The sequence below is a fragment of the Chiloscyllium plagiosum genome, chromosome 9 (assembly GCF_004010195.1).
Source record: "Chiloscyllium plagiosum isolate BGI_BamShark_2017 chromosome 9, ASM401019v2, whole genome shotgun sequence".
NCBI classification, from domain to species: Eukaryota; Metazoa; Chordata; class Chondrichthyes; order Orectolobiformes; family Hemiscylliidae; genus Chiloscyllium; species Chiloscyllium plagiosum.
This window is the reverse complement of record NC_057718.1, coordinates 11,526,914-11,541,898: the sequence shown is the minus strand read 5'-3', so window position 1 is coordinate 11,541,898 and position 14,985 is coordinate 11,526,914. Positions and strand designations below refer to the sequence as shown.

Here is a 14,985-nt window from a genome sequence, read left to right as displayed (position 1 = left end):
ATTGGCAGTGGGATGTCCATTGGCAGTAGGGTGTCCATTGGCAGGGGAAGTGTCCATTGGCAGTGGGATGTCCATTGTCAGGAGGGTGTACGTTGGCACTGGGGTGTCCATTAGCAGTGGGATGTCCATTGGCAGGGGTTGTCCATTGGCAGGGGGGTGTCCGTTGGCAGTGGGATGTCCGTTGGCAGTGGGATGTCCGTTGGCAGTGGGATGTCCATTGGCAGTGGGATGTCTATTGGCAGTGGGATGTCCATTGGCAGTGGGATGTCCGTTGGCAGGAGGGTGTCCATTGGCAGTGGGATGTTCGCTGGCAGGAGGGTGTCCATTGGCAGTGGGATGTCCATTGGCAGTAGGGTGTCCATTGGCAGGGGAAGTGTCTATTGGCAGTGGGATGTCTATTGGCAGTGGGATGTCTATTGGCAGTGGGATATCCATTGGCAGTGGGATGTCCGTTGACAGGGGGGTGTCTGTTGGCAGGAGGGTGTCTGTTGGCAGGAGGGTGTCCATTGGCAGTGGGATGTTCGCTGGCAGGAGGGTGTCCATTGGCAGTGGGATGTCCATTGGCAGTAGGGTGTCCATTGGCAGGGGAAGTGTCCATTGGCAGTGGGATGTCCATTGTCAGGAGGGTGTACGTTGGCACTGGGATGTCCATTGTCAGGAGGGTGTACGTTGGCACTGGGGTGTCCATTAGCAGTGGGATGTCCATTGGCAGGGGTTGTCCATTGACAGGGGGGTGTCCGTTGGCAGTGGGATGTCCATTGTCAGTGGGATGTCCATTGGCAGTGGGATGTCTATTGGCAGTGGGATATCCGTTGGCAGTGGGATGTCCGTTGGCAATGGGGTGTTCATTGGCAGGGGGATGTCCGTTGGTAGTGGGGTGTCCATTGGCAGTGAGATGTCCATTGGCAGGAGGGTATCCATTAGCAGGGGGATGTCCGTTGGTAGTGGGGTGTCCATCGGCAGTGGGATGTCCATTGGTAGTGGGGTGTCCATTGGCAGTGGGATGTCCATTGGCAGTGGGGTGTCCATTGGCAGGAGGGTGTCCATTGGCAGGGGGATGTCCCTTGGCAGTGGGATGTCTATTGGCAGGAGGGTATCCATTGGCAGTGGGATGTCCATTGGCAGGGGGGTGTCCATTGGCAGGGGGGTGTCCATTGGCAGGGGGATGTCCCTTGGCAGTGGGATGTCCATTGGCAGGGGGATGTCCCTTGGCAGTGGGGTGTCCATTGGCGGGCGATGTCCCTTGGCAGTGCGGTGTCCATTGGCAGGGAGATGTTCATTGGCAGTGGGGTGTCTGTTGGTAGGGAGGTGGTGATGGCAGGAGAGCGTCCATTGGCAGGGTGTTGTCTGTTGGCAGTGGGGTGTCCATTGGCAGTCTGATGGTTGTGGGCAGTGTAATGGGTATCAGCTATGACTTGGCTGAAATCAAGTTAAGTTCTCTTCAGTGCTTAACAGGGTTGACCTGTAATTCTGAGTTGTGCCCACTCTGCTTTCCCTCAACATGTCATGAGGCTTGGTCCTTGCTGTCTGTGGGATTTTGCTGCTGCTTTTTGGACATTACACAGGTGATGGTACCCTGAGAAAGCACTTGATTGGCTGGGTTGTGCTCTGTTGGGTACTTAGTTAGTCATTCATGGCATGTGAATTCCGCTGGTTAGGCAACCATTTATTACCTGTCTCAGAGGGCTGTTAAGTGGCAACTACATCGGTGTGGGTCTGGAGTCACATGTAGGCCAGACCAGCTAAGAATGGAAGATTTCCTTCCCTAAAGGAGGAACCAGATGGATTTTTACGACAGTAAAATTGACAGGAGCCTGTCATTTTAAAAAGAGTTTAATTCAGATTTCACTATCGACCATGCTGGGAGTTCTGCTCATGTCACCAGAGCTCTACCCACAGGTCTGGATTACTTGTCCAGTGACATTACCACAATGCCACCACTGAACATGTAGCGCTTGACTCCAGTCTTCTATTTCAAGATGGGCTCACAGTGTATGTTTGGGGGTGGGGTGTGCTGCTGGGGGGTATGAACAATGCTCCCATCTCGAAGACAGTGAATCCACTTTACTGCTATCCCAGTGTCCTTCGCTCCCTCCGATTCCTTCCTCGCTTGCATTCAGCTGACAGCACACTGCTGTCTAAGTCAGAAAGTCACGGGGTTTGTATTCTCCTGCCCCGGGGCCAGGCTGTCTCCATAGGCTGAGTCTCCTGTGCTGATCTGAGGGGCTGCTGCAAGAACAGGGATGCTGTCATGATGGACGAGTTGTTAAGCTGACCCACCTTCTCAGGCAGAAGTAAAAGATCTGACGGGAGAAGAGCAGGGGAGCTCTGGCCCATATACATTCCTCAACCAATATCCCTAAAACCAGTTCTGAAGAAGGGTCACCGGACCCAAAAGGTTAGCTCTGCTTTCTCTCTATGCAGATGCTGCCAGACCTGCTGAGTTTCTCCAGCAATTTCTGTGTTTGTCGCTAAATCTTTTTATGGAATTTGCTGTGAAACATTTGACACGTTGCAACAGCGGCCGCACCTCAGCAATGTGCCCCGGGACAACTCTGAAGTTGTCAAGGGCACTATACAAATGCAAGTCTTTCTTGTTTGCGTCATAAAGATCTTCCATGTGCTGTTGCCCTGCAGGAAGACTCTGATTCTGACCTGGTGGGTGACCAGTGTGATGACAATCAGGATATCGATGAAGATGGGCACCAGAACAACCTGGACAACTGCCCATACGTCGCCAATTCCAACCAGGCCGACCACGACAAGGATGGTCAAGGAGATGCCTGTGACCCTGACGATGACAATGATGGCATCCCTGATGGGAGGGACAACTGCCGCCTTGTCCCCAACCCTGACCAACTCGATGCTGATGGTGAGCGTTCCTCTTTATCGATCCACTAATGGACCCAGTGATGGTCTCAGGAATGGTGGTGGCGGAAGACAGTCAATGGGCTGATGCTGTAGAAACAGGGAAGCTAGGAGCAGGAGTAGGCAATTTGGCCCTGTAGGTCTGCTCTGCCAATCAGTATGGTCATGGCTGATCTTCTATCTCAACGCCATATTCCCGCTTTCTCCCCATATCCTTTAATGTCTTTAATATGTAAAAATTAAACAATTCCTTTTTTGAACATGCACAGTGAGTCACCCTCCACAGCCACTTGTGGCACCAAATTCCACAGGCTGATTACATGCTGAGTGAAGAGATGTTTCCTCAGCTCATATCTAAGTGGTGTACTCTGCAATTTCAGACTATGTTCCCTGGTCCTAGACTTCCCAAAGTCCTGTATAACTGTAGTGAGACCTCCCGACTTTCTGAACTCAAATCCTCTTGCAATAAAGGCCAATATACCACTTGTTTGCTGTACCTACCTACCCACTTGCAATGACTGGCATACAAGAACACCCAGACCCTTTCATACATCGACACTTGATGTATATCACCATTTCAATAATATTCCCGCCTACTCCTACCTACTCCAGGTCAGTCTATCACTGACCTGGCCCTTTTATCCACTGGCATATTACCCACTATGTGCCCTGGGCCCCCTACCCACTTTGTCCCCTAACATCACCCTTACCTTACTTACTTAATCTTTCACAGAGGCTGTCAAGTTGGCAGTTTATGGTGCTAGATATTTAGAGTCATAGAGATGTACAGCACTGAAACAGACCCTTCGGTCCAAACTGTCCATGCCGACAAGATATCCCAACCTAATCTAGTCCCACCTGCCAGCACCTGGCCCATATCCCTCCAAACCCTTCCTATTCATATACCCATCAAGATGCCTTTTAAGAGGCATTTGGATGGGTATATGAATAGGAAGGGTTTGGAGGGATATGGGCCGGGTGCTGGCAGGTGGGACTAGATTGGGTTGGGATATCTCATCGGCATGGACGGGTTGGACCGAAGGGTCTGTTTCCATGCTGTACATCTCTATGACTCTATGACTCTAAATGTTGCAATTGTACCAGCCTCCACCACTTCCTCTGGCAGCTCATTCCATACACATACCACCCTCTGTGTGAAAAAGTTGCCCCTTACATCCCTTTTAAATCTTTCCCTTTCACCTTTAACCTATGCCCTCTAGTTTTGGACTCCCTCAACCCAGCGAAAAGACCTTGGCTATTTACCCTACAATGCCCTTCATGACTTTATAAACCTCTATAAGGTCACCCCTCAGCCTCCGACGCTCCAGGGTAAACAACCCCAGCCTATCCAGCCTCTCCCTATAGCTCAAACTCTCCAACCCTGGCAACATCCTTGTAAATCTTTTCTGAGCCCTTTCAAGTTTCACAACATCCTTCCTATAGCAGAGAGATTAGAATTACACGCAATATTTCAAAGATGGTCTTACCAGTGTCCTATACAGCTGCAAAATGACCTCCCAACTCCTGTACTCAACACTCTGACCAATAAAGGAAAGCATGCCAAACACCACCTTCACTATCCTATCTATCTGCGACTCCACTTTCAAGGAGCTATGAACCTGCACTCCAAGGTCTTTTTGTTCATCAACACTCCCCAGGACCCTACCATCGAGTGTATAAGTCCTGCCCTGATTTGTCTTTCCAAAATGCAGCAACTTGCATTTATCTAAATTAAACTCCATCTGCCACTCCCTTGGCGCATTGGCCCATCTGATCAAGATCCTGTTGTACTCTGAGGTAACCTTCTTCACTGTCCACTACACCTTCAATTTTGGTGTCATCTGCAAACTGACTAACCATACATCTATATTCACACCCAAATCACTTATCTCAGTGAGTTCAGTAACAGAAGGTGGTGACTGAGTGCTGTGATGTGACACAATGGTCCATGGTTTACCCTCCCCTGACTGATCTGCACAGTGAGCGATCTGTCAGATTTAGAGTCGAGCTCCACCTCTCTGAAGGAGCCCTGACCTGAATCTCCTGTCAGAAACTCAGAGTGCCTTCTGAATGTAATGTGTCAGGAGCACCGTCGTCACTCCTTGGAAAATCTGGCCCAGTTTTTTCAGCTAACCACTGGCTCCTTTGCTGATTCCCCAAAATCTGTCCCCTGGGCTGAGTGTCCTGTAGTGAAAACAGTACCTCTGCCTCTTCTCGAACACAGTGCTCTGGAGGGGGAGCTACAGGAGTTAACCGCTTTTGAATGTTCCTGGCAGGTGATGGCAGAGGAGACGCGTGTAAGGATGACTTCGACAACGACAACATCCCAGACATTTTTGACGTGTGTCCTGAGAACAATGCCATTAGCCAGACCGACCTGAGGAAGTTCCAGATGGTTCACCTTGACCCGAAGGGGACAACACAGATCGATCCGAACTGGGTGGTGCGTAACCAGGGCAAGGAGCTGCTGCAGACAGCCAACTCTGATCCTGGCCTAGCCGTTGGTAAGCAGCACTGAGGAGCCAGTCTGAGGTGCCCACCCTGTCATGGTGGTGAGGCCTGAGGCCTGTCTCATTCACTTTGTATGTGCCAAGGTGACTGGGGAGCACATGGTGGGTGGAATTCTGTGTAGTATCAGTCACACAAGGCACATGAAGGCTGTGGAGTGCAAACACTTTTTAACGATGCTTCTGATGAGGCAGTTGATGGAGCTGAGCACTAATTGCCAAGTTTGTATTAGCAATGAGCGCCAAAGGAAAGGCCTACTGAGCATTTTCTGAGGCATCATCTGTCTTTATCCTGACCCCTCCCTCCCTCCCACCTTCACCCTTACCAGACTCTCCCCTTTATGCAGGAAGCACCATTGTAACGTTTTTAATGACCTGGGGCTGTGTTCCATTTACTAACACCACCTTCGCACTGTATTGACCACCAGTCGCGCCCACCCTCCCTCCACTTCCTGCTGTTGAGTAGTAAGCATGCTATCGGAAGCTCTAACGCCCAGACACCTAAACTCAGTGATTCACCTGGGTACTGTCCTTTGCTGTAAACACATTACACTGAACTACACTTGTGTTGTGAGATGTGATTGATAGTTTCTGATCAATTATCTTCCCACTACAGCCCAGCCTGAGGGTTTGTGTGGGTGTGTTTTCATGTGGGTGTGTGGTGTGTGTGGTGTTTATAGTTGTGTGTGTGGTGTGTGTTTTTGAGTCAGTGTGTGTGTGATTTTGTCTGTGTTTGTGTATGTGGTGTAGTCTGTGTGTGTTTGTCTGTCTGTGTCTGTGTGTGTGTGTTTGTGTGTGTTTGTCTGTGGTGTGTGTGTTTGTTTGTGGTATGTGTATGTGTGTGTTTTTGTCTGTGGTTTGGGTGTGTGTATGTGTTTGTGGTGTGTGTTTTTGTCTGTGGTGTGTGTGTGTGCGTATATGTGTGTGTTTGTCTGTGGTGTGGGTGTGTGTGTGTGTTTGTTTGTGGTGTGTGTTTTTGTCTATGGTGTGTGTGTGTGTATAAAGTCTCTAACATAGGTAGGGCAGTCACTGACATAATGCCAAGTAGAAATTCCCCACCCCACCCCACAACCTAAATTTTGCCCCACGCTGTGGAGTACCAATACTGAGATGTTGCAGTTCAGGAGGTAACAAGGAATGGGTAATAAACACTGACCATAGTGTGAGAGTGAGTGAGCAGAGTGTTGAGCTGTCGTGAGATGATCGTGTAGCCTCCTGGATTGTGAATGCACTGAGGGGAAACCTGTCTCTTGCTAATCCACAGGTTTCGATGAGTTCAACGCTATCGACTTCAGTGGCACCTTCTACGTCAACACGGACCGTGATGATGACTACGCTGGGTTTGTGTTCGGTTACCAGTCCAGCAGCCGCTTCTACGTGGTGATGTGGAAGCAGGTCACCCAGACCTACTGGGAAGAGAAGCCGTCCCGAGCTCACGGTTATGCTGGAGTCTCCCTGAAGGTGGTGAACTCCACCACTGGCCGTGGAGAGCACCTGCGGAATGCCCTGTGGCATACCGGCAACACCCCTGGACAGGTAAGACCCACCGAGTGACATTGGATGACCCGGGCCTCCCTTTGCACTCCAGTTCTGTCTCAGAAGGCAGTTACTATGCATCGAATATACAGAAAGAGGTCAGTAGGCCCCTTGGGTCTAGCTCTGGGGCTGTCCCTACACCATATGGACTGCAACAAAAACGGGACTCACTATCGCTGTCTGCAGGGCACACAGGAATGCACAATAAATACTGGCCTGGTGATGCCAACATCCTGTGAAAGAGTAAACACAAAAACAGGTCCCCATTGGTCCTTATACGCTGCTGCATTTTCACCTGGCTGCATTTAATCCAGTCTACATATCCATTCCATTCCATTTCATTCCTTCACTAACTTAGACACCATTGGCCCCACTGTCTCTCCCTGGTGGTTGTGGGTTCCACCTTTTAATTACAATCTGCGACAATATTTCTCCTGAATTCCTCCTTCGATTTATTATTTTTTGAGGGTCTTGGTTTCAAATTTCTCCGCACGTCAAATGAAAATATCTAACATTTTACCCCAAGCAACCCACCGACAGGTCACCCTGTAGCCTTCCCTTTGGTGACCACCAGCTCTGGGAAATGTGGGAGCAGGGTTTGCATCGTCCACCTATTTGTTTTGGTCTTTGTCCATAAATCCAACTCTCAGGGAATGTGAATGGCAGCCAGGGTCAGTGAAGGAATACAAAGGAGAGGAAGCAACGTTACACTTTGTATAAACTCCTGTTTAGAGCCTACAGTACTTCATTCGTGTGTGTGTGTCTGTGTGTCTGTCTGTGTGTCTGCCGGTATGAGTGTCTGTCAGTGTGTGTTTGTGCATCTGTGTGTCTGTGTTTGTGTGTGTGTGTGTGTGTGTGTTTCTGTCAGTATTTGTGTGTCTGTTTGTGTTGGTGTGTGTGTGTTTCTATCGGTGTGTGTCTGTCAGTATGTGATGTGTGCGTGTCTAAGTGTGTGTGTGTATGTGTATCTGTGTTTGTGTCTGTCAGTATGTGTGTGTCAGTCTGTTGATATGTGTCTGTGTCTGTCTGTCTGTCAGTATGCATCTGTGTGTCTGTTTATGCCTGTGTGTGTGTCGGTATGTGTGTGTGCATGTGTATCTGTGTTTGTGTCTGTCTGTCAGCATGTATCTGTGTTGGTGTGTGTGTGTTTGTGCACACACTTGGGGGTGAAGTCCAGTGCACATTTGTACAATCATGGACTAGGAACCTTGACTCATTTGTTGTTTAAGTCAGAAGGAGGTCATTTGCCCATCATGTCTGTGCTGGCTGTCCACAGGAGATAGTCCATTTCCCCTTCCTGTTCCCGCCTCCCTGCCATTTTAATATTTTGGTTTCTGGTCCCGTTCCCTTTATCAAAGACATGTTTCTCTCTCGATCGCTGTAAGAGTGGTTTCCCACACCCGAACCACTCACTCTGTGATCAGGTTCGTCCTCCGACCACTGTTGCTCCTTTTTCCTATCACCTTCAGTATCCTCTGGTTCTTAATCCTTCCTCCAGGGGGAGTAGTTTCTCTCTGCTTTGTGCTGATCCTTCATGATTCAGAAGTTCTCTCGATGTTCTCCAAGAACAACCCCTATCCACAGAACTGAAACCCCTTGCCTCAAGTTCTTTCTGTAAACTTTTTTACATGCCCCAATGCTGTCTGTCTTTTTAATTACCACCACACCTGCACTATCACCTCATTGCTTTGTTCACAGATACCTCAGAGTCCTTTTGTTTCTGAAACCTTGTCTTTCTGCATGATACCTACCAAACTGAATCATCTTACACATCTCTGCGTTGAATGATACCAGCTATGTATCCACCACCCCATCCACATGTTCTCAAGAGTTTGTCACTGCCGTCCACAAACTTCACACTCTGCCCAAGTTCTGAATCATTTACAAGGTTTGACATTGTACCCCGTCCACCCAAGTCTGGATTGGTCAGTTTTTGTTTAAGACAGGCAGTGGTCCCAGTATCCTCTCCTTTGAACTCCATTGTGTAGTCAGTCTGAGAAACCACCTTTCACTGTGACTCTCCGCATCCTGTCACTTGTATCTGTGCTGCCTCAGGCCCTTCCATGTCACCAGCTGAAAGCAGAAGGAAGGACATGGTCTCCTGAGCATCTGAATGGGGGGGGGGCAACGCCATCAAAGGGCGGGTCAGTTATAGAGACTTGGAGGAGAGGTGGGTCTGAGCTCAATGGCTAAAAGCAGCAACCAAAGTCTGGCTTTCTCGACATGAGAGAGACCAAGGGTCAGTGGTTCCTCTCGGTTCATGTACATTTCAGGAGCAGATGTAGCTTTCCTCAGGCTAATTTCCATGGACTGGTGCTCTTTATTTGATTGAAGAGATACTGCCCAGACGATAGATGCACCTTGAAGCCTCTTACATTAACCCTGATTACTGAGGGCTTTAGCTGATATTGCCTGGTGAGTGTCTCCCAGCCTGTGTGCCACCATCACCAGCAGATTATGTCTTCACCCAATCCAAGGCTGGAGGGGTTTTGGGGGCAGTGAGTGGAGTGGGTCCAGCCTGTCTGAGTGTGAAACCTGCCCCAATCCCTCATCACTCCCCCGGACCCCTGATTGGTGCTGGCTTAACTTGGTTCCTCCATGGTCTGGTAGTGCCTCAAACTTCGCATTCTTAACCTTGCTTTTGACTTTGCCTCTGGCCTCCCCTCTCCCTAACTCTGTCACCTCTTCCAGTTGTACAAACCTTTGAGCTCACTGCAGCCTAGATCTGCCCAGCTTAGCTCCCCTGATTTTAATCATCTCGGTTAGCTTTGTCTGCCAAAGGTCCAAGCTCTGGAATCCCTTCCCTAACATCCCTCTCTTTTTCTCACACTCTCTGTATCACTCATGCTATTGCTCATGTGGCTTTGATTTGGTGCGTGCATGCTTATCTATCTCTCACGTGCTCTCTCTCACACTCACGCTGTCTCTATTCACTCTCTCTACCTCTTGTTTGCTCTTTCTATTGCTCTCTCACTCTCTCTTTCTATTGCTCTCTCACTCCCTCTGTCGCTCACTCATTCTGCCTCACTCCTTAGGAAGTTTCTATGTTAAAGGTGCTCCATAGATATAAGTACAACTGAGTAATGTAATTTTTTTTCCCTTTCTTTTTCCCTTTATATCTGTATTTTGTGTCTAAGATTTGTAGCTAGGTACTTTGTACCTAAGGTAGTGCCACGTGGGTGACATTGTAAACCTTTCACTGTACTCCTGTATTTCCGTACTTGAGTAAATGTGACAATAGAGGATAATCTAAATCTAATTCTATTCTATTTGTTATTTCAGCACTTGTAGATACACTCAAAAGGTGACTCTATTTAAAAAATAAACTTATCATAAAGGAAAACAGCCTTTCACTGTCAGGGTTTCAATGGAGAAAGTTAATGATAGAAAGTTCATCCAATGGCAGGGAGGGGTTTACTGGTGTACAGAGCTAGTTGGTGTAACTATTTGAATAAACACATGGCCAGTCACTGAATAGACTTAACCTGTATTATAATGCAAAGCCAGTCTGACTGCAAGGATAGAGGTCCACTGTTACAATTTATTTCAAGACTGTGTCAGAAACCAGCAAGGCAGTCTGTGCCGTACAATGGGATCTGTAACCTTTTGGTTTCATTTGAGAATTGGACATGGCCATCACTGGCTAGGTCAGCATTTATTGCCCATTGGGCAGTGAAGGGTCATATATCAGTCAGACTGGATAAGGATGGCAGATTTCCTTCTCTTAAGGGCACTAGTGAACCAGGTGGGATTTTATAACAATTGCTATTAGATTAACTCTTAATTCCAAATTTTTATTAAATTCCTACATTGTGATGGGATTTGAACTCATGTCCCCAGAATATTAGTCTGTGTCTTTAGCTATTCCAGTGACATTACCACCATTACCTGGTACATGAATCACACAACGTTAGTTTGCAGGAACAGCTACTGCTTAGGAAGGCAGATGGGATGTGGCATTTATTGCAAGGGGAATAGAATATAAAAGTTGTGGAAATGTTACTGTAGTAATATAGGACACCTGGATTACCTTGGAGAATTTTGGTCTTAATTAAAGGTGTCACGGTTCAAAGAAGGCTCACAGAACTGATTCTTGGGATGAAAGGGTTGTCTTATGAGGAGAGGTTGAACTGGTCAGGTCTGTAGCCACAGGAGTAAAGACCATGAGGGGTCACTTTATTGACGTATATAAGATCGTGAGGGGATTTTTTGACAGGGTTTGCGCTAAAGAGATGTGAAAGGGACTAAAATTACATATTAGAGGTCTTCCACTTAACAGATGAGGAGGAACTTGTTCTCTCAGCGGGTCGTATACCTTTGGAATTTTGTTTGGCAGAGCACGGTGGAGGATAGTCACTAAATCTATTCAAGGCTGAGTTAGATTTCTGATCAGCCGAGGCTGTCAAGGTTTATGGGGGCAGGCAGGGAGGTGAAAGTTGAGGCCACCATCAGATCAGCCGAAGTCTAAGGACGCTGAAGGGTCAGAATGGCCTACCCTAGCTCCCAGAATGGCCTATCCTAGCTCCCAGTTCTTCTGTTCATTTTGAGTTGCCATGGGAGACGACCAGATGGTGTGGGACTGAGGCCAGACTGGCTAAGAAGGGGCCAAATCCATCAACAAATTGGACTTTTATGACAAGGCAGCAGATGTCTCGGTCATTCATCTGGTGCCAACCCACAAATTGCGACATGTACTAAATTTAGCGCTAGACATTGGCATCGAGGTGAGATTTGAAGCCATGACATCTGGGTTCATATAATCATTGGGCTCCCAGAACCTTCGCTTCAGCACAAACTCTGAGCTGAATTAGATTCCATTGGAGTCATGTCCCCCCTCCCTCACCCCATATCGGCAAGAGTTCCTACCAGCTTCCCTAGAAAGCTTATGACAGTGATTCAGTGTCATCTGTGGGTAGGGGAGGATTGGCTGCAATCTGTCTTTGTTGGGATGTTTTTAAAGGGATACAGAGCCAAGGCAGGCAACTAGAATAAAGGTGCATTAGAGCCATGATCTGCAGACTGGCTAATAAATGGTTAACATCGAAGAAACCCAACTTGAATCTTTGGAAAAGAACGCTGAGGTGATAGACTGTGTTATCTGCATTCTTTCCATGGAACCATCGATAAGCTAAAGGCTTATTCAAAATGTGGGAAGTACAGGAGGGCGTTCCATATATCCACCGCAGCCCATAGGGGAGAAAAGGGCAAATTAGTGCATAACATCGAAGACAGTTAGGGCACACCATTGGAGCAGACAATAGAATCATTTACTGAAATATCAACAAATAGTGGGGGAAAGGGAACCAAAGAAACCAGGAACAAGTGGAGGCCATTCAGTCCTTCAAGCCAATATGACCATGGCAGACTGTCCAATTCAGCCCACTTTCTCTCCATAACCTTTGATCTATGGTGATTGGAACCAGCTGGATCTTGTTGATTATGAGATCCTTGATTGGGGTTGTTAACCTGGGCCAATCAGGAAAGCTCTGGATGACCCAATGTAGCCAGGAGATAAGCATCATGGGAGAGAAGCATCACGGGAAGTAACATCATAGGAGTAACCAACTTAACTGTAACTGAAACCAGAGTTGGTGTCGGAGATACAGATGTTCAAGCAGAAGTTTGAGTAAATTTTGGAATGCAGTTTAGAGCTATAATACCCATTATGAAATAACACAACAAACACATAGCATACAGGATTGGAACTGCACAGCAGTTGAATATGTTTTCATGAAAATCAAGATGTTAGTTTGGTATAATACAATTAGACTACTGTAAAGAGTCATTTGCTTGAAATCAGTTTTTTTAAGACAGAAGGTAAAAGCAACTGAAGTCTTAGAACTATAGAAATGTAATTTTAAACTATCAATAGGCTTGAAGAGGAGGGGGACAAAAGAATATAACATCTCCTGAGAGCAGGGAGCTGGCTCTGAGCTAGCTGGCCACAACCAGTAACTGCACAAGTGAAAAAGGGTGACTTGGTGACAGGATTCTGGCCTTTGTGCAATTACTTCAATCCCTTAAGCTCCAAGAGCTATACCTAACTCCTTCTTGAAAACATTCAGTGTTTTGGCCTCAGTCGCCTCTCCACAGGCTCACCGCTCGCTGGGTGCAGCAGTTTCTCTTCGTTTCAGTCTCAAATGGCTGACCCCATTCCTTTAGACTGTGAGCCTCGGTTCTGAAATCCCCAGACAGGAAAGCAGTGGATGAGGATCGAATGCACTGGCTGCACTGAATTATGGGAGTGTGTAAGGATGGACCAAAGTGGAGATCCTTTGACAAGATCCTCAGTCTTTTGGGAAGCTTGAACCAACAGAAAAAACTTTGTGAATCAAAGGAAGAAAGGAAATCAGAGCAAGAGCAGGCCATTCATCCCATCGAGCTTGTGTAACTATTCAAACAGGATCATGGCTGATTCTCGGCACTCATGTTATTTGTTCCCTGATGTAACTGGCATCCAGAAATCTATGGAGTTCTGCCTTTAGCATGCGAATCTCTTTGTGTTTCAGGTTCGAACATTATGGCATGATCCCAAGAACATCGGCTGGAAGGATTATACTGCCTACAGGTGGCATTTGATTCACCGACCCAAAACAGGCTTCATCAGGTACGTCACTCAATGTCCCCACTCAGCTACAGGTGTCCAAACAGACTGGGGTTCAGCTGCGTAGATCTGTAACATGGCACACAGACAGGCACAGAAAATAATCAAGTCAGCTCATGGAATGCTGCCCTTTATATCGAGAGGATTGGAGAGTAAGGATACAAAGCTTGCGCTGGAGTTATACAAAACCCTGGTTAGACCCCACATAGTGTACAGTGAGCAGATCTGAACACCACACCTTAGGAACGATGTACTGGCCTGGGAGGGAGCACAGTGCACGTTTACGTGAATGATACCTGGACTTCAGGGATTTAGTTATAAGGAGTGATTGTAAAAGTTAGGTCTGTTTTGCCTAGAATTTAGAAGGTTAAGGGGTGATCTGTTTGAATTCTTCAAGGTATAGGGGACTCCAAAATTGTGGAGCATAGATTTAACGTGAGAGGGGAATGGAATTGAGGGGTAACTTTTTCACGCAGAGGGTGGAACGTGTATGGAATGAGCTGCCAGAGGAAGTGGTGGAGGCTGGTACAATTAGAATATTTAAAAGGCATCTGGATGGGCATATGAATAGGAAGGGTGTAGAGGGATATGGGCCAAGTGCTGGCAAGTGGGACTAGTTTAGGTTGAGATATCTAGTCGGCATGGACGGGTTGGACCGAAGGGTCTATTTCCGTGCTGTCTAAGTCTGACTGTATGATTCTGTGTAAACAGGAGAAGACAGGGCAGATAAAGATAAACTATTTCCACTGGTTGGGAATTCTAGAACTAGAGACATAGTCTGAGATTTAGGGCCAGACCATTCAGGAGAGATGTTAGGAAGCACTTACACACACACAGGGTGGGAGAGGTTTGGAACTCTCTTCCACAAACAGCAGTGAGAAGGATAATTTTTTGTAAAAGAAAAGATATGAAGGGAGACGGGTCAAAGGCAGGTCTATGGAGTTAGGCCACAGATCAGCCATGATCTCATTGAATGGTAGGACAGGCGTGAGGGGCTGAATGGCCTATATTCCTAAATTTCTCTAATGCATGGCAAATCCTACATTCACCTAGAAAACCTCCTCCTGGATAAATAGCACAGAGGCTGTCTCGAGGTGGAAATTCCATTGCCCTGGGATGGGAGAGGTTTTGCCTGGTCTGTCCTATCATTTTGGTTTGATCAGTTGTGCCAGGCAGCAACACAGAGGATGCAGAGGTTTTATCAATATGTAAATTATTAATTCATGGCCTTAATGGGAGACTAATCAGCAAGGTTAGATCTCATGGAATACAGGGAGAACTAGCCATTTGGATACAGAACTGGCTCAAAGGTAGAAGCCAAAGGGTGGTGGTGGAGGGTTGTTTTTCAGACTGGAGGCCTGTGACCAGTGGAGTGCCACAAGGATCGATGCTGGGCCCTCTACTTTTTGTCATTTACATAAATAATTTGGATGCGAGCATAAGAGGTACAGTTAGTAAGTTTGCAGATGA

At 47.3% G+C, this 14,985-nt stretch overlaps 1 protein-coding gene across 1 annotated transcript in view; it reads left to right on the top strand.

Annotated features, from left to right (window-relative positions):
* The window catches only part of LOC122552616 (thrombospondin-2-like), a 72,425-nt gene that overhangs the window by 48,521 nt on the left and 8,919 nt on the right, over positions 1-14,985 (top strand). The window contains exons 17-20 of the mRNA XM_043695381.1: positions 2,638-2,872; positions 5,145-5,372; positions 6,640-6,911; positions 13,421-13,518. Of these exons, the coding sequence (XP_043551316.1) occupies positions 2,638-2,872; positions 5,145-5,372; positions 6,640-6,911; positions 13,421-13,518 (833 nt within the window). The remainder of the gene's footprint in view (positions 1-2,637; positions 2,873-5,144; positions 5,373-6,639; positions 6,912-13,420; positions 13,519-14,985) is intronic.